At 49.2% G+C, this 18,700-nt stretch overlaps 1 protein-coding gene across 2 annotated transcripts in view; it reads left to right on the top strand.

The window, feature by feature from the left end:
- Positions 1-18,700, top strand: part of LOXHD1 (lipoxygenase homology PLAT domains 1) — a 150,557-nt gene that overhangs the window by 17,685 nt on the left and 114,172 nt on the right. For both annotated transcript variants that reach the window (XM_046025791.1, XM_046025790.1), the window contains exon 5: positions 18,035-18,133. In XM_046025791.1, coding sequence (XP_045881747.1) covers positions 18,035-18,133 — 99 coding nt within the window. The remainder of the gene's footprint in view (positions 1-18,034; positions 18,134-18,700) is intronic.

The following is an 18,700-nucleotide window of genomic DNA, read 5'->3' as shown; positions in this document are numbered from 1 at the left end:
CTGGAGGTTTGGAGGTTTCCAAACCCCAGCCACTCACATTCCATCTTCAAGATTTTTGCTTTATACAAGTACAACAACTTCCTTTATTACTTACTTCTTCTTCTTCTTCTTTTTTTAAAATATTTTATTTATTTGACAGAGAGAAATCACAACTAGGCAGAGAGAGAGGAGGAAGCAGGCTCCCCGCGGAGCAGAGAGCCCGATGTGGGGCTCGATCCCAGGACCCCGGGATCATGACCCGAGCCAGAGGCAGAGGCTTTAACCCACTGAGCCACCCAGGCGCCCCACTTATTCTTCTTCTTAAGCTCACTTTTGACAACTTATCATTGTCTTGTAAGTGTATTTTAAAAGGAAAGTGCGTATGGCTATCATAAAAAAGAACACCTGTTATCATTTGCTGTAAATATCAGGTATACATCAGCACATATCAAAACAAATACACAACAGTAGATAACCCTCCTGTATCACCATTAGCATCCCACGTGCTGCCAGTAGCATGCAAAATGTATGCAGGGGAGCACTACCAGCCCTGTTCTGTGAGGAAGGGAAAGTAGAAATGGGGAGGAGGGGAGGAGAGGAGGAGGGCTGGTAAGATACCTGGGCTCTCCTCTTCCTGATTCCTGGCTTCATTCCATCCCTACCATATTTCTGGAGGAGGCAAGGTGAAGGAGGGTGGGCAGGTGTTGGTTACGCAGATGAATTAACTGATGCTTAGAGAGGGGGTGATTCATCTAATATCAAACAGCCGACCACAGATGGAGCTGGCACTCGAATGCAGGGCTCCTAACTCTCAGAATAAGCTTCCTGCCTGTTCCCTGGGCAGGGCAACCAGCCTGGTCCCTAAGAGAGCAGGGCCTGAAGGCTCACAGCTAGGGCTCATGGAGGGCAGGAGGACCAGTCTCCTATGGTCACAGGGATTCCTTTCACCGTGTGCGTCCGCACCGGTTGCTTCTCTGGTCTTGGCTTGAATCCAGCCTTCTTGAGCGGTGGACAGCTCCCAATCACCGAGCTCAGCCATTCCAGTGCTAAGTGGCACTGGTTGTCAGAAAGATCTGCCGGAAATTAAACCCCAGACAGTCTTGTCTGTTGCAGTCCACTGCTGACAAACGCCCTGTACATCTTCCTGTCTGCCCTTCAGCTGCGTGAAGACAGGCTGTTCTTGGCCTCTCCTCTTGGGGCACATGTCCAGCCGGCCTTAAAGCAGTTCTGGTTTGCCAGTGCTCCCCAAGAATGGACTTCCTAGACGAGAACACAGTGTTCCAGATGGGGGCTCCCCAGAACAGAGTGCAGATACCTCCCGGACTCCATCGGCCTACTTCCTTTTTAAAACTATTACTATTGCAGTAAAACATACACGAAATTCATTATCTTAACCATTTTTAAATGTCTAATTCAGTGGCATTAAGTAAATTCACATTGTTGTGCGACCGTCACCACCATCCATCTCCAGATCTTCTTCATCTTCCCCAACTGAAACTGTCCCCATAAAATAATGGCTCCCTGTTCCCATTTCCTCCAGCTCCGGGAAAACTCTGTTCTACCTTCCATCTCTGTAAATTTGACTACTTAGGGATCTTATATACGTGGATTCATAGACTATTTGTTCTTTCGTGACTGGTTTATTTTACTTTAGCATAATGTCTTTAAGGTCTACCTTGTCACAGTGTGTATGGGAACATTTCTTTGTAGGGCTGAATAATATTCCATTACATGCATAGACTCTGTTTTGTTTATCCACTCAGCTGTTGATGGACATTGGGGTTGTTTCTATCTTCTGGCTATGATAAATAACGCTATGAACGTTGGTGTACAAATAGCTATTCAAATTCCTGCTTTCCTTTCTTCTGGGTACAGACCCAGCAGTGGAATTACTGGATCAGGCAGTAATTCTATGTTTAACTTTGTGAGGAATGGCCATCCTGTTTTCTACAGCAGCTGCATCATTTCACATTCCCACTAACAATGCATGAGGGTCCCAGTTTCTGTATATAGTCACCAATGTTTTATTTTCTGGGTTTTTTAAAATAATAACCGTGATTAGTGATGTTGAGCATCTCTTCTGGCGCTTATGGGTCACTTGTACATTTTCTTTGGAGAAACGTCCCTTCAAGTCCTTTGACCATTTTAAAATTGGGTTGTTTGCTTTCATTGATGAGTTGTAGGGGTCCATCCAGAATGTATTTGTCAATATTAACCTCTGAGCTGGTGCGATTGATTCACAAAGATTTTCTCCCATTCCATGGGTTGCCTTTTCATTCTGTTGAAAAGAGTTGCATTGACGCATGAAAGCTTTTAATTTTTATGAAGTCCAATTTGTTATTTTTGCTTTTGTTGTCTGTGTTTTGACGTCACAGCCAAGAAATCATTGCCAAACCCCATGTCAATGAAGATCTTGCTTCATGTTTTCTTCTAAGAGTTTTATACTTTTACCGGTTACTTTTAGGCCATTGATCCATTTTTAGTTAGTTTTTGTATACAGTAGGAAATAAGGGTCCAATTTTGGTGTTTTTGCATGTGGAGATCCAGTTTTCCTAGCATCATTTGTTAAAGACTGTCCCCTCCCCATTGAATGGTTTTGGCACCCTTGTCAAATATCACCTGACCATATACACAAGGACTTATTTCTGGGTTCTCTATTCTGTTCATTGACCCAAATGTCTGCTTTTAAGTCACTGAACCATTTTAATTATTGTAGCTTTGTAGGAAGTTTGGAAATCATGATGTGTGTAAGACTTCCAACCTTGTTGTTTTCTTTTAAGATTGTTTGGATATTCAGGCTCCCCTCATGTCCTGCTTCTTATAACCAATCCTGCCTTTCCATTAACCCAATATACCATGGTGACAATACACCATATTGACTTTGCAGTCCAAGGGCTCTTACTCCCCTGGAAGAAAAGATGAGAATGCTGTCTCCACCCCAAGTCCTCAATTCTTGCCCAGGACTTCAAGGCTTCTGGAGAAACAACCTGGGTTCTCCTGACTCATTCCCACGTGAGTCAGCAGGAGTGGGTGTCCCATTCTTGGCTGGCTCCCCTCCACATCTGAGCCGAATGGTCCAGGAGACTTCACACCTCCTGATTAATAATCTCAGACATACATGTGTCCTATTAGGGAGTTAGAAGCCATCTCTATGCTTAGAGTGAGTGTTAGGGGTCCTGGCATTCTTCTGTGGCCTGCAGAAGGCTGGCAGCCACTCATTCAGCATGTCTGGATTGACTATCCCTGGGAATACAGTCTTGGCTATTGAATAGCTCCAGAATTGTAGTGAATTTTCCATCCCGCCATCTGCCTCTTGGCATCTCCCCATTGCCGTGGATGTCTGACACTCTTCCTAGAGGATTTCTGTCTAGAAAGGCTTCCCCTCTTGACAGCCCAGAACCCAGAGAGGCACAGTAGCTGCCTTGACATCTAGACACTGAGGTCTGCTGGCCAGAATCTCAGAATAGTCTCCCAGGCCTTGAACTGAGGCATTGCCATTAGCAGTTGTCATGGGTCATGCCCCTCAACTCCCCAAGCTGCTCTTAAATGCTGGGTCTGGGGTAAGAGTATGGTCCTGGCACTCCAGTTGCTTGCAATGCAGTGAGGACACAGACTGCCACAGTATGAGCTACCCCCAAGGAGAGGGGAGGGCATCACATGGTTCAGAGCTCCATGTTTTGAGACATAAGGGTCCTAGGTTCAAATCCCCCAAATACTACCTTCTAGCTAGGTGACCTTTGGACAAAATACTTCTATAGTCTTGAGTCTTCATATGCATACACTGTACAAATACACAGTGCCCCGAGGAGTTGAGGTCTATTATTGTTCCCACTTTACACCTCTATCAAGGTCAAGGTAAGCATTCATAGACCACCTCCCACCTTGCCCTCTGTTTCTTAGTCCTGGACCAGCAGCTCCCATTTCTCAACTTGTTTGCTCAGATTGTGTTGGCTCCAGTGTCTGGCAGACTGTGGATCTGAAAGCTGTTCTCTCCAGCACTCATAAACCAAGAGGAAGTTTCAAGGGACCCATAGGAAACGGGACTGAGAATGAGACATTCTTTCTCCGCCTGATCCCTGATGGTGGCCTGGAAGCCAGACTGCTGACAGAGGTTTCTGGGATTCATGCCCTGTCCCCTCAAGCCCCACAGGACCTAAGAGCCCCAGAGTCCTACCTGACTGCTGCCTGGAAGGGTTAACCTTGCTCCCAGACTTCTGCATTGAGCCGGTTAGAGAGAAGACTGCAACAAAGCATATTTCAGGGTGAGAGGAACCATCAGAACCAGTTCCTTTTCCCCCCGTGTGCACTCCCTCGTCCTGTGCTTCACCTTCCAGCTTGGGGGGGTAAAGCCCCGGGCTCTCCGGAAGCACTGCCTGCTTCCTCACCTTGGGTTCTCCCCCTTCAAACTCTGGAGAAATCGAAATCTGCACCACCCACAGAAGTGTTTTTTTAGGGGTTCCCCCAGCCCAGCTGCCCGCCAGGGTTGTGTAGAGAATCTCACGGGCAGGGAGGAGGAACTTTTCAGCCTGCTCCCTGAGATTCAGACATGATCTGGCTAATTTATGGCCAGAAGAAGCCACCATGGCTGTAGGGGTGGGTTGTAAGGTGTTTTAAGATGGATACACAGCTGAGACAGCCCATGTCTCCTAGACGGCTTTGGGTGCTAAGTGCTGGATATGTGTGTCTCTGGGCTCTCCAGCCAAGCTCAGGTTTCTCTGGGGTCTCCCCACCTGGTGATTTCATTCGTATCTGCCAGCCTGGTCACTGGGACTCAGGGGCTTGAATGAGATTAGCCTGTAAGAAACAGGCTCATGTGTGTGTGTGTGTGTGTGTGTGTATGTGTGTGTGTGGTGGTTGGTGGGGGGTCATATGTCGACCGTGTATGCAGACCAGCAGCAGAGGTGGGTGGAAAGAGCTCTACCAGGGAATGGGGGCAGATAACTGGCTTCTCGTCTTGCCCTTCCATAACTGGGTGCTTTAGGTAGGTTACTGGTTCCCTCTGGACTGCTTCCTCATCTTAACAGAAGCTTGGACTAGATGTTCTCCGAGGTCCTTTGTAGCACTGGCTTTCTTCTGGTATTCTGCAAGCTAAATGGCTCTTTGTCTCCCTTCCCTGGCTCCAGGTCTCCCACCCCCTCAATTCAGTCCCTGAACCTTGATGTTGTTACTTCCGGTGTGACATTCTTGGGGCCCAGCGCTCAGGTGCTATTTTGAGTACAGTGCAGCGTTTCACGGGCTGAGAGCACAGGGTGGCCCATCCCTCCCGCCGCAGGGCAGCTCAGGACACATCTCTGAGGCTGGAGTGGGCCAGACCTGATTAGGACAGACCCTGCCTGGCTTTCTCACTGCTAATATGATGTCACTTCCTGCTTTCTGGCCAAGTAATTGTCCTCATCCCAGCACCAACCCACAAACCCTCCCACCTTAAAAAGCACTGAGATGATCACGTGGCTTAAATTAGTACTGAGCCCACACCACATCACTCGGGGAAAGTTCTGCCAATTTGGCAATGCGACAGGCCTCCGAAGCCAAGAGCTGAGTTCCAGCTGGCCTGGGGGCTGTTCACACCCCAGGGCTGTCAGAAAGCAGGCACAACAGCTCATCCACAGACCCAGGCCTTGCAGGCAGCAGAGGAGGCCCTTGTATTCAGAATGGCTGGGTCATTCCAGCCATTCTGGCTGGCTTCAGAAAGCGGGTCCTGCCCCCCCCCCTTCTCCTAGCTGAGCCCGTACCCTAGGCTTCCTCTGGGACAACCCTTTCCTTAAGGAGCGTTTATCTTCTTTAGTGTGTTAATAGTAAATATGACTGGAGCCAGTATTGTGCTATGCCCCAGAGAGACGAAGGGGCTGCTTGCAGAAGTAGCATGGCTTGAGCAGGTGCGCCAGGAGCATGGGGGTGGTCAGGAGGTTGGGGGGGCGGATGACCTTTTGTCCTGACTCCTAGTCTGGCTTCCTCCCTCCTCCTTTCCTGCTTCCCTCCCTCCCTCCTTCCTTTTCTTTTCTTCCTCTTCTTCTTCTTCTTCCCCCTCACTCCTCCTCCTCTTCTTCTTTCCCCTTCCCTTCCTCCTTCTCTTCTTCTTCCTCTTCCTCCTCCCCCCCTCCTCTCCTCCTCCTCCTCCTCCTTCTCTTTCCCTTCTTTCTGTCCTTTTCCTTCTTCTTCTTGATGGAGCAAATGCAACAGGTAATGCTGGGCTGAAAGCTGCCCAGAGGCCACAGAACAGGTAGAAATGGGATTGTGTTTGTCCAGCATAGTCACTATTTCCACTCCCAGTGATTTCATCAGGCAACTGGGTTACAATTTCATTACAGCCCACCCGGTGCGGCACAGTGATTATCACACAGCTCCAGATGTGCGCCCGGTTTTGGCAAGACTGTGCTGGGCATGGTGCCCACAGTGTATCTGAAGAAGGGATTGGACAAGAAAGGGATCGTGATTAATATTTTCGGGGCATGGGCAAATTTCGCTGACCTGCAGTGGATAGTGATGGGCTTGCTAGAGACCAGCTAGAGACCAGAAGCAAACGCAGCACGCAAGCAGCCCAGCTGGTGGACACAGAAAGCGCCCATCATAGCAGCTCCGCCAAATAACCCAGCAGCCCCGACTTACTCCCACATTCTATCAATGATACCGCTGAGCAATCAAATAACTGATTTTAAAAATATAGCTCTCTGGGCGCACCTGGGTCACTCAGTATGTTGAGCCGCTGCCTTCGGCTCAGGTTGTGATCTCAGGGTCCTGCGATTGAGCCCCACATCGGGCTCTCTGCTCAGGAGGGAGCCTGCTTCCCTTTCTCTCTCTCTGCCTGCCTCTCTGCCTACTTGTGATCTCTCTCTCTCTCTGTCAAATAAATAAATAAAATCTTAAAAAAAATAGCTCTCTGGATCAGAAAGCATAAGGAACTATAAACCCCAGGTTCTAGTTCTGGCTTTGCCACCAGTAGTGATGAGACCCGGGGCAGAGCTCCATTCTGCTCCCATCTTCAGCTTCTTCCTCTGTAGTGGTTTCTGAGGGTCTTTTTAGGATTAACAGAGTGCATGACAGAAGAGAGAAGGAGAGGCCCAGGGCTAGCCCTCCTCCACGGGACAGAGGAAACTGGCTTTTGGTGTCCTCCCTTCTGCTGTGGATACTTCTTTCTCATTTCCCTCCCCCCATACTTAGCCTTCTTCTGCACAGTGCTCATTTTCCGCTGTGAGCAAGGTCCCTGGACCCCCCATTCTCTGCCGTCCAGACCTGGCTCTGCCACTTCACTAGTTGGGTAAGGCAGGAACAGATGTCTTAAGCTCTGTGCCTCTATCTCCTCATCTGTAAAGTGGGGATAATGTGAATTCCCACTTCATAAAGTGGCTGACTGATTCATTGGGGGAAATGAACATAAAGACTTAATGCAATGCTGGCCGTAGAGTAATAGCTCAGTAAATGACGCCAGCATTGCGGTGGTTGTGCTGGTTACCATCCTGATGTTTTCCCTTCTCCTTCCCCCACATCCACGCTTATTATGACTCTGAGATGAACAGACTCAAGATTATGGCCTTTCAGAAGCCCCTGAGTGCCAGGATCCCCTCTAGAATCCACCAGGCTCATCTAGACAACTGGAAATAGACTCATGACCTTGATTTCAGTGGAAGCCTGCAGGAAGAGCCTCTCTTCCTCATGCTTTTCCTTCTCCCTGATGTTTCCCCTTAACCCAGCTCACACATTATCCAGACCCCTCTGAGCTCTGTTTGCTGTGGATGCTGCCTGGGAGTCATTGTTCCCACAAACCCTCTGGAGCTGGGCCTGGGCCCACAGACTCAGAGCCTTGAGGGTTTCGGGGTGGGGGGAGGAGCTGGGCCAGTCCTACAGCCCTACAGCGCTCTCCTCCTCTGAACTTCACAGCAGCTCCCCGCCCACCCCATCTGCTCCCACCTAACATTGCAGAAAATCATCTCCGGAAAGAGTGGGAGGAAGAGAACTGTTTCCAGTGAGGAATACCAGAGAATTTCAGGACTGGAAGGGACCTTATCAACTCAACTCTTCCTCCATTTTTAAGAAGAGAAAACAGAAGCCTCAGGAAGTTAAGCCACGGGTTCTTGGTCACCCAGTGTGGGCAGAGCTCGTACCCTGGGCACCAGATGCCACCTTGTGCTCTTCCAATATCATTCAGGGTTTCAATGGGCACTTGTTGGAAATATTTTATGGCAGATCCTTTGCTCAGGGTAAATATGTGCAGGTCTTTCTCTCTAGGAACTTAGAGACTAAAAGGAGATAGTCAAGCCAGTAAATAATCAGTGCAAAAAGAGAGAATGTTCTAAATAAGGAATGACCTAGACCAGTGGAAGCATAGATGAAGGAGGAACCAGGAGGGCTTCATAAAGGAGGTGATGCCCAAGTGAGACTTCATAGTTGAGAAGGAGTTTGTTGGGTTTCCAAACTGAATGGAGTTTCAAATAGGTGTTTATAATAACTTTTTTGTAGAGAGCACTTTCTCAGATCTGCATTTTGTATGCATGAAAATTGGAACTTATAATACAAACATTGCCTTGGCAATGATCCAGCTGTGGGTGACCATTCCAGCCACCAGTGGTTTCCTGATGGACCCTTAGCCTGAGTTCCAAGTGTTGACCAGAGTGGTACAGGGTGTTAGAGAAAGGGTTCCCACCTACCTGGGCTGGATATCTATCTGGTGGGCCCCTGCCTCTATCCTCTCTCTTCCTTAGTCCAGTCCTCAACCCTCCCTCTAGCTGCCCTGACCAGCAAGCTCAGAGGTTTCTTTTTTTTTTTTTTTAATATTTTATTTATTTGACAGAGAGAAATCACAACTAGGCAGAGAGGCAGGCAGAGAGAGAGAAGGAAGCAGGCTCCCTGCTAAGCAGAGAGCCTGATGCGGGGCTCGATCCCAGAACCCTGGGATCATGACCTGAGCTGAAGGCAGAGGCTTTAACCCACTGAGCCACCCAGGCGCCCCAGCTCAGAGGTTTCTGGTACCAAAGCCGGCTCGAGGGTGGAAGGGTGTCCATCAAGTACATAGATTTTCCTTAGGTGTGTCTTACTGACTTGTGGTTCTCAACAGCTCCTTCCAGATTACATGACTTATTCAAGTGTTGGCTTTAGGTGACCTCAATTTTCAGTTTTCAATTACAAGGGAAAAAGCATGGCTATTGTAAGAATTGTCATAAGTACAAATAAGCAAGAAAAAGAATAAAATCTTCCATAGCCCCATTATCCCAAAGTGATAATAACTAATTTTTAGTGGATACTCACTCAATGTCAGACATTGTTCTAATCACTCTCTATCTAGTCTTCACAACACTGCTATGATGGATTTATTATTATTATTACATTATTATTATTATTCCCATTTTACAGGGGAAGCAAACTAAGTCACAGAGAAGTAATTTGCATAGAAGTGATGGACCCAAGAATAAACCCAGAGGCCTGAACTTAATTGCTATGTAGGAGAGCCCTGGAGAGACTGCTATTAACATTTTGGCAAATTTCCTTCCTTTTCTTTTTTATGCATGAATGCATTAAACACTACCTACTGATCAAAGGTGGTACTGTATTACAGTCAACTTTGTAAGCAGGTTTTATCACTTAATACTATATAATAACATTGAAAAATCTTCTAACCCATTATTTTAAATGGCTGCATGGGTGAATATCATAATTTACCCCCGCGATTGCCCATTCTGGGTATTTTTAGGTTGTCCTCAATATTTTATTATTAACGATGCTGTGATATGCTGTGATAGACGTCTTTATAGGTCATTTATGAACACAATTATTTCCTAGTGTAAATGAATTGTTATGCACAGGGATTGGGTTGTTCATTCAAGGGGCTTGTAGAATGGTAAGCCTTCTGACAAGTATTACTCTGCCCTCCAGGAAGGCTGTGTGGCATTCTGGTTCCTCCAGCAGGGGACAAGAAGTGCTGGTTTACCAGCAGTGGAGTGGAGTCTGGGGTAGAAAGGGAAGAAATGGAGCCAAGATTGCTGGGGTGTGCAGGTGGAAGGGAAGGGTCTACTGCAGAGCAGAGGGAGCGGGAGCCGAGGAAGGTGAGTGTCTAAGGGACGTGTGCAAATGGCCCTCCAGGGCTTGGCAATGAATTGAATGAGGATGTGAGCACATTGAAAGCCTACCTACTCCGTAGCCTTTCAGCCCCTGATAACAACAGGCTTACATCACAGTGTCTTAGGCAAATATAACAGCAGTCCATGATTTGGCAGTCAAACAAGGGACGGAGTGGTTTTTCTCGATCACCACCCAGGAGCAACCATTAATGACTAAGCGGTGTTTTAGTGTCCTTGTGTAACAGGACTCAGCACGGGCTTGAGCACGTGTTAGGGGACAAAGAAGTGATACACGCCTGGAGAGTTCTGGAGGGGAGGACCACCGGCTTCCGAGGTGGGCTTTATGCTCGACCTGGCCGGGTGGGCGACATGACAGCTGAGACAGAACCTTCCTGCCCAGACCTCTTGAGTCCAAATCTGGCCTTCACCCTTTCCAACTGTGGCAACTGGATTAGGTTTCTTAACCTGCTGCTTCCATTGCTTTCTCAGCAAGTGGTGACCGCAGTAATAATAGGGTCTGCCATTGTGAGGATGACAGGAGGAAGAGACGTGACGGGACCATGTCGGTCCTCCGTAAGCATCAGAGGCTCTTACCACTTTGCTAAGTGCGTGTGTCCTTAGGGGCAGCAAGGTTGAGGGCGTTCTCGGGGAAAGTAGAGGCGGTCCAGTTCTAATTGAAGAATCAGGTGAATTTGGGTGAGAGATGTGGACCTCTGGACCGGAGGGAAGGAAGAGGAAACTTTTGGGGACAGCAAGGGGGTGGTAGACTCGAGGCTCTGGACCTGGGAGGACGTTCCCTGCTCAGTGGCTGTGGCCCAGCTCCCCGCACGGGGTCCGCCGGGGTCCGCCAACACTCCTCCCCGCGCCCGGGCAGGCCTGAGTCAGGGACCTTCCGTGGCTGGGGGAGAACATTCTGCTCATCCTCACTCCCGGGGCAGCCCCGCCGGTGTCTCTCACTCAGTTCCGCGTCCTCCTCCGCGGCGCGGGTGAGATCTCGCTTCTGCAGCGTCTGGCTCTGGCTGAGCGGAAGCTATGGGTGCCAGGGAGCAGCTGTGGACCCGGGGGGGAGGGGTGGGCAGGGGGAGAGGGGACCGAAGTCAAGTCCCGCCAGCCCCCTGCCACCGCTCGCCCCCTCTCACCCGCCCGAGTGAATGAAACCGCGTTCTAACCACGCAGGACCTGAGGATGCGCGAGGCTGGGGAGAGAAACGCGGGGCGTCAACTCAGCCGCGCTCCATTCATGATTCCCTGCTTCCTAAAAAAGCGCGGGCCACGTGAGCTGCTGGGAGCCTCGGATCACGTTGGGTGTGGGATGGTCCCTTCCTTGGCAAGCAGGACCGAGGCTTTGTTTCCGGGCATTTGCTTGACTTCTGTCATCGGGAACGTGACAAGCAGCTCAGCCCGGCTCAGCACCGAGAACGGGGAGATCCGGCCCACTCGTGACTTGCCTCCCCACACCCTCTTTCCCGGACGCCCAGGGTGGCTCTCTCAGATGTGTCCTGTCGCTGATGTGTGCTGACTGTTCCAGACAGAGCGCAGGCGAGGCTGTGGAGGCGGCTGGCGCACCAGGCGCAGGCGGCAGCTCAGGCCTGCCAGGGCCTGCCTTTTCTGGAAGCCCACACAAGGCAGCTTCCGGTTGGCCCACAGGGGACATGGTTCCTGTTTGGAGGGAGCAGGGCTGTGCCTCTGCCATGCAGGCTGCTGAGGAAAGAGGGGGCAAGGCTGGGCTGGTAGGCCCCCTGGGCAGGGCAAGCAGGGCACAGACAACCCTATGCTATGGCCTTCAGGTGGCCACCTGTCTTTAAGCTGCAACAAATGCCATTCCTGTAGTACCCCAACTCAGTTCTGTTTGACTCTGGAAGGTACCCTGGGATTATCTTAATCTCTGGTGTGTTTCCCTTATCGTATATTGTTCACATCAATCCTCAAACTACTTTGGCTTCTTTGAGCTTTCGCTGATATTCAGGGAAAGGCAACCACTCTCTGAAAGGTAGTATTGCTGGGTTTGGATACACAAGTTGTGCACTGCACAACTGAGACTATGTAAGGAGACACTTTTCACATCTTAGAGGTTGTAGGTTTGTGTATTTATTATGACAATTATCCAACAGATGGCAGTAAAGTGTCTTGAGGAAGGAAGTCTTTTTCTAATTTGTAGAAAGGCACCCTATGAACTAATGGTTACCCACTGAAAGGCCAGAGAGAAATCAGTTCAAGGGAGAATGTTATAGCACTGATTAAACCACAGGCCAGCCCTAGAACTGTCTTGGGCAACCAGTCCTGGGATCCATCACTAGCCCTATTGGTCCCATGCTTGTTCAAGAAGGACAGTGAACTTGCCAGCCCCTCCTCCAACGTGATCTTCCACCTCTCTTTCCATTTCTGCTCCTTGTTCACTCTCAGCCAGGCTGGGAACTGAAGGCACAATGCCTGAGGTTGCAGAACTGATGCTTCCATCTGTCCCCACCCTGAGGACTTTGCAACCCAGGCCCCCATTCTCCACTGCACTTGGGAACATTGAGCTCAGCCCAGTCACCCAGCATTGTAGGGGCAGGGAAAGCTGGCCCTCCCTACCCACACCGGGCACAGGATATGTTCCTTCTCACCCCTTGCAGCCTGACAGGAAAAGGGTAACATTTCCCCAGTCTTCAGAGCCTTGCGCTGCTTAAGTTAGTGATCAGAGTGTACTGTGCTCCCCCTGACCAGCAGCTGGCCACGCCTGCACCAAGCAGCTCCTCTCCCATTCCAGGCCACTGAACAGAGGGTTGCCTGAGGTCCCCCGCCTAGAAACACAGAACAGTGCCCAAGAGAACGAGACCCCTTGGAGCAGCGGGCAGCCAACCGCAAACAGGATGTGGGCCGACTAGGTGTAGTTTTGCGAGGACCTGGAGCCAACAAAGACTTTTACACCTTTTAACGGTTGAAAAGAAATCAAACAAGAATAATATCTGATGACATGGTAGAGTCCTAGAACATGGGAGAGTCCTAGGAAGTGCCAACATCTGTGTCCCCAAATAAAGTTTATTGGCACAAGGCCACGCCCATTTGCTTACGTAGTTTTACGCCGTGGGCCGCGCCTGCGCCGAGCGTCCCCTTATCCCAATCGTCCCTGTGCGAGGTTGCGGGCGGTCAGCTCGCTTCCAGAGCACAGGCTCCTTTTTTTTTTTTTTTTTTAATTTTTATTTATTTATTTATTTGACAGAGACACAGCGAGAGAGGGAACACAAGCAGGGGGTGGGAGAGGGAGAAGCAGGCCCCCCGCTGAGCAGGGAGCCCTACTGGGGGTTCTGTCCCAGGACCCCGGGATCGTGACCTGAGTGAAAGGCAGAGGCTCAGCGACTGAGCCACCCAAGCACCCCGGAGGCTCCTCTTTGTGACTAGTGATCGGAAGGCGAGTAGTAGTAGCTTTACTGCGTCCCGGAGCCTGCGTCGTTCTCTTCAGGGGGTCCTCACGCGGGCGTTTGTCCTCTCGCATCGGCTCCAGAGGGGTGAGTCCAGGACGGAAAGGAATGCTGAGGGAGGGAGGCCGCTTTCCCACCGTTTTTATTACAGCGGATTATTGCAGTTCTCATAACATCATTAGTTATAGCTGGTCGTCTGTCGCTAGGCCTAATGTAGAAGTTGAACTGTATCACAGTATGTCTAGGAATAAATAGGAAATAACCTAGTTTCTGTAGGGTTGGGTGCCCTCCAGGGTCGTAGGCATCCGCTGGGGTCTCCGTGGTAGCCTCGCAGGTAAGGGGCCGGGAGGAGGCGGGACTACCCTATGGCCCATGGCTGCTTTCATCATACTCCTGCAGAGCAGAGTCCTTGCAATAGATAGAGACAGATGGCCTCGAAGGCCTAAAATATTTACTATCTGGCACTTTACAGAAAAAAAATTGCCTACGCATGGCATAGAGAATGAGAGGCCATGACGCATTCTAGAAAGAGCCCTGGCTTCAGAGACGAGCCCTGGCTTTGAGGCCCCTCTTGCATCATTTAGCAGCTGTGTTTCCCCGGACAAGGAGCCTGGCCCCCTGAAGCCTCTGTTTCCCCACCTGTAAATGAGAACGGCAAGAGTATCTGTCCTGCCCGTATCGTGTGGCCATTGTATGGTTCCGATGACATCAAGAACATGCAGGGGCCTTGTGAGCTGCAAGGCCTGGATGACCGTTGAGTATCGCTTGCCCTGAGCAAGGGGGCCAGCCCTGGCCATCCTGTTTGAACTCTTTGCTCTCATCTGCTTTCTCTGTCTCCCTGTTGTCCCCTTCTGGCCTCTGGGGCAGGGATTTTTGCAGGCCTGGGACCTTCCCTCTGGTGGGTCCTTTCACCAGGATGAGCATTTTGCTCTCACACGGACCATCAGATCTAAGGGGTGAATTCAACATATACAAACCCACTTGTGACCAGAATGGCAAGTGTGTGCTCATTGACATTCTGATCACGGGATACTGGGGGGCTCTCATGACCACTTGGGAGGAAGGCTTGACGCACTGTGCTGACAGTGTGCCAGCCGTGAGAGAATGAAGCCTTGCTTTTAGCCCGTCTTGCTCTCTCAACAATATACGCACTTGATCACAATTTAGGGTTGGCGCGGGGCCCTAGGCCTTGTTTGGGAAAACGGCGCATCAGATAAGATGGGGTTCTGCTTGCAGAGGAAATGTGGAAGAAAAGCAGGGAAAACAGTAATATAATAAGCCTCATTGTCCATCTTCAGGGCCCTTTAAAGAGCAGTTTTCTGAGGGGTGCCTGCCCCCCTGATGCTGCTCGCACCCCCCCACAGTGTAATAGGAGGTCGTCTGGCAGATGGGCATCCTGCTCCTTACCCAGTCAGCTACAATGGGACCCAGGGCCCCATCTTGCCATAGAGAGTTCTGCAGAGGTTAGAGAACAGTCCAGCCTAATTCCAGAACTGACATTCTCCTGCATTCTCTTTATCTGATTTTCTGACCCCTGGGCTTGGGCCCCTTGTTGACCTCAGCTGGAAAGTTCTGGAAACTCCTTCCACCCTTGTCTCTTTTGTTGCCTCATTTCAGACCCTGATGCCTACTTCTCTGGACTTTCCTGGGACGGGGATGCCGTGTGTTCCCAGAGCCCTGTGTAGGATCCTGCTCCCCAGGCCTGCGTACACCAGCCTGCAACTCCTCCCCTGTCTGAGAGGCCCCCTTCTATCTCTTGGCTTCCCTCTCTCGTCTGCAGGTTGCCTTGCCTGGTCAGATGTCAAGGATATGCAGACTGAAAGGACCCTTAGTGTTCTCACATTCTCTCACCTCTGGCTTTTTCTTTATAGCCTCCCTGACAGATGGCTCTCCACCAGTGTGTTTGTCACAAAGTGACTGCTCAGATGTCTCTAGGGATGGGAAACTCACTCCCCCAAGGGCATCCCATGCCTTTGTTGGACAGCTCTAGCTACTAGAAAACGTTTCTTTTGGTGAGCTAAAATATCCTTCTTTATAATTCAAGGGCTAAGTCCAATTCTGCCTTCTGGACTGATGTAGAATGTCTGCTGCTCCTCCCCCAAGGGCTCCCCAGCCCCCCTCATCCTTTCCTCCTGCTGCACTGCGCCCAGTTCTTTCTGGAGTCCCGTCGCCCTCTCTGACTGCATGATGCTCAGCAGTGGCCTTTAGGTCCTCCCCAGGCCCCCATCTCATCCTGGCATCACTGGTGGGAGACAACAAATGGAGGGTCTTCTCTCTCTGTTTTGGATCTCACCGAGTGAGGTTTGAGGACAGAATTGCTCCCTCCTGGCTCAGGTTCTCAGAAATTTCAAGATTAGCCTTCCAGGCTGTGTCTAAGTGGGGGTGTCTCTTTGTGTGCCTTTCAACACTCTACATCGTGTCATCTCTAGATGGCAGCTGCTGGGCAGGATTCAAGATAGGGACTGGGGGAAATGAAGTTTTCTCCTTATCTCCCCCACCTCACTCCTTTGTCCTGAGTTACTTCCCTGGGACTTTGAACTTTAGGAAATGCCAATCAAGTTGCTTTCCAACATACTTAGTGAGATTCTAGTATTGCCCAGCACTAGGCTAGGGGCTGTTTGGGAGTGGGGGGGTCTATGCCTGAGAAGGAGGTCCTGCCCAGACTTTTTTTAAGTTCTTCAGGAACTTGGAAGCCTCACCTGCAGGAAACAGCAAACCACACAAGGCGATCGATGGTGAACTTGGAAATCATTGACACAGACAATATGGCAGAGCCCAGGAATGCAGAGGAGAAAGCCCCTGGGGGCTAGGACATCAAGGAAGGCCCTAGGGAGGAGGTGGGTGGGCAGAGGGCCTAGAACTCTGGGCCTCAATTAAAACAGTTCAAATTTATTTTTGTTGAGGTATAATTGACATAAAATATTATATTAGTTTCAGGTATACAAAATAAGGATTTGCTCTGTGTATATATTGAGAAATGAGCATTGCAATAAGTCTGGATAACATCCGTCACCACATATAATTATACATTTTTTTCCTTGTGATGAGAACTTTTAAGATCTACTCTCTCAGCACCTTTCAGGTAGGGAATACAATACTATTAACTATAGTTGCCATGTTGTACATTACAGATCATGATTTATTTATCTTACAACCGAAGTTTGTACCTTTTGACCACCTTAGCCCATGTCTTATACCCCCATGCACCACTTTTGGCAACCACCAATCTGTTGTCCATATCTATGGCCTTGGGGTTGTTTGCCTTTGTTTAGAGGATTTTTAGGGGTATTTTTGTTTTTTTGGTTGTTTGTTTTTCGGATTCCACATTATCATTGGGATCGTGCTGTATTTGTCTTTCTATGAGTGGCTTATTTTAGTTAGCATAATACCCTCAGGGTCCATTCATGTTATTACAAATGTCAAGATTCCCTTCTTTTTCATGGCTGAATAATATTCCTGTATGTGTGTGTTTGTCTGTCTGTCTGTCTTTCTTTATCTGTCCTTCCGTTGATTGACACTTAGGTTTTTTCCCTTGTCTTGGCTATTGTAAATAATGCTGCATTAAACATGGGGGTACAGATATCTTTTAGAGTTAATGGAACACCTCTAATTCTCATCAATTTCATATATTGGGCATAAGAAATCTGAACAAAATTCTTCTACATAAAAAATAAAAAGTCACTGAAGGAAGGGGAAAGGGATGGGAAAATTGCCTCAGCCCTTGGAATTGTTAGCCCCCAAAGAAAGTCGAGAGGAGTTGTCCTTCCCGCACAGCACAGCAACCCCTATACTTTGCTCCCCACTCTAAGGCAGGCTCCAGCTGGGGAGACCTAGGCAGAGCTCAGCCTTTTGTCTAATTTACATTAAGCCCACCCCCCTCATAAGGCCATGGCCAGGGCTGAGGCATTTGGAGGTTACAGTGCATGGGGTTCTGCGAATGGGGAAAAGATAGGGGAAACCATATAGATCTTTAAGTGAGGTAACCACTAGGCATGCATTTGCTGCTACTCTTGGTGCCTCCAGTCTTTGAGTTGGTTATGGCCCTGACAATTTACATATAAATTTGATTTTCATTCGCAGAATGTATTTTCCCCAATGCATTTTTATGCTGTGATGAAGTGTGGAGAACAGATTGGAGAGGGCAGAGTAGATGGGCAGTGGGCCCAGTTAGAAGCAGTTCAATATCCAGGGGAGATCAGCTGGTGGTCTGGTTCAGTGAGGCATCTGGATTGGGACTGATTCATGCGTCCCAAGGCAGCATGTTAGTGGATGAAAACAGAAGTTCCGTCTACCTGATGTATGCTGTGTATGCCATTTAGCAATGACCACTTGACTTTTCTCTTCAGCTTTATTGAGATATAACTGACATGTAACGTTGTCTAAGATTAAGGTGCATGGTGCACTAACTTGACACACATATATCCTGGCAATGACCGTTTGGAACCAATGTCAAGCAGCTCATTTCTTGCTGTGTTCTTGACAGCAATGGTGACACTTCAGGCTCTGTTGGGGGGATGGGTAGGTGGTACCGTAGCTATCTTGGAGCCTTTGTGCTTCTCTCTTCAGGATCCTAAGGAGCTGAGGCTTTCTCTGTCCTCATTCCCAGGTAACAAGTATGAAGTCAGGGTGTACACTGGTGATGTCATTGGTGCGGGGACTGATGCTGACGTCTTCATCAATATCTTTGGAGAGTATGGAGACACAGGTAATGGATTTGAAATCCTTTCTTCCCAAGCTATGCCCAGTTCTGCTTCTTAGGTGGGCTCTTCCCCCATGCCTGGCAGAGGAAGGCAGCTCCAGTCTCCTTTCTTGAGCTGCAGTTTTCTTTGTGGTTATCCATGGCCTTCTGCACAGCAGGGTGCCCATCTTATAAAATCTATGTGTGTGATTGTGATGTGTTTTCAGAATACGGTGTTGGGTTTGGGGTCTATTTAAACTTGTCCTTCATCCTAGACGATGAACAAACCCAAACTTTACATCAGCAAGGAACTCATTCTCACTTTATCTCCTTGAACTCCATGGCCATCTTGTGTTATATTTTGAACATGGCTGGGCACGGCCTGATTCAGTGCAGTGGTTTGGTGCAGCGTAGAACGGGATAGATAATTAGACTTGTCTTTGTAAGTGAACCAAGAACTGAGAACACAAGCATGGACACAGGTGTTGGGAGGACATTCAGGCCAATAGAACTGAAACAGGTGGTTCTCTCCTGCTTCCTCCAAGTTACTGCAATAACGTAGGAGTCAGAAAAGCTACTGAATTTTGGATGTGA

This window comes from Meles meles, chromosome 12 (genome assembly GCF_922984935.1).
Source record: "Meles meles chromosome 12, mMelMel3.1 paternal haplotype, whole genome shotgun sequence".
NCBI lineage: Eukaryota > Metazoa > Chordata > Mammalia > Carnivora > Mustelidae > Meles > Meles meles.
Note: the sequence above shows the minus strand (reverse complement) of the source record. Positions and strands in the feature narration are given on the sequence as shown.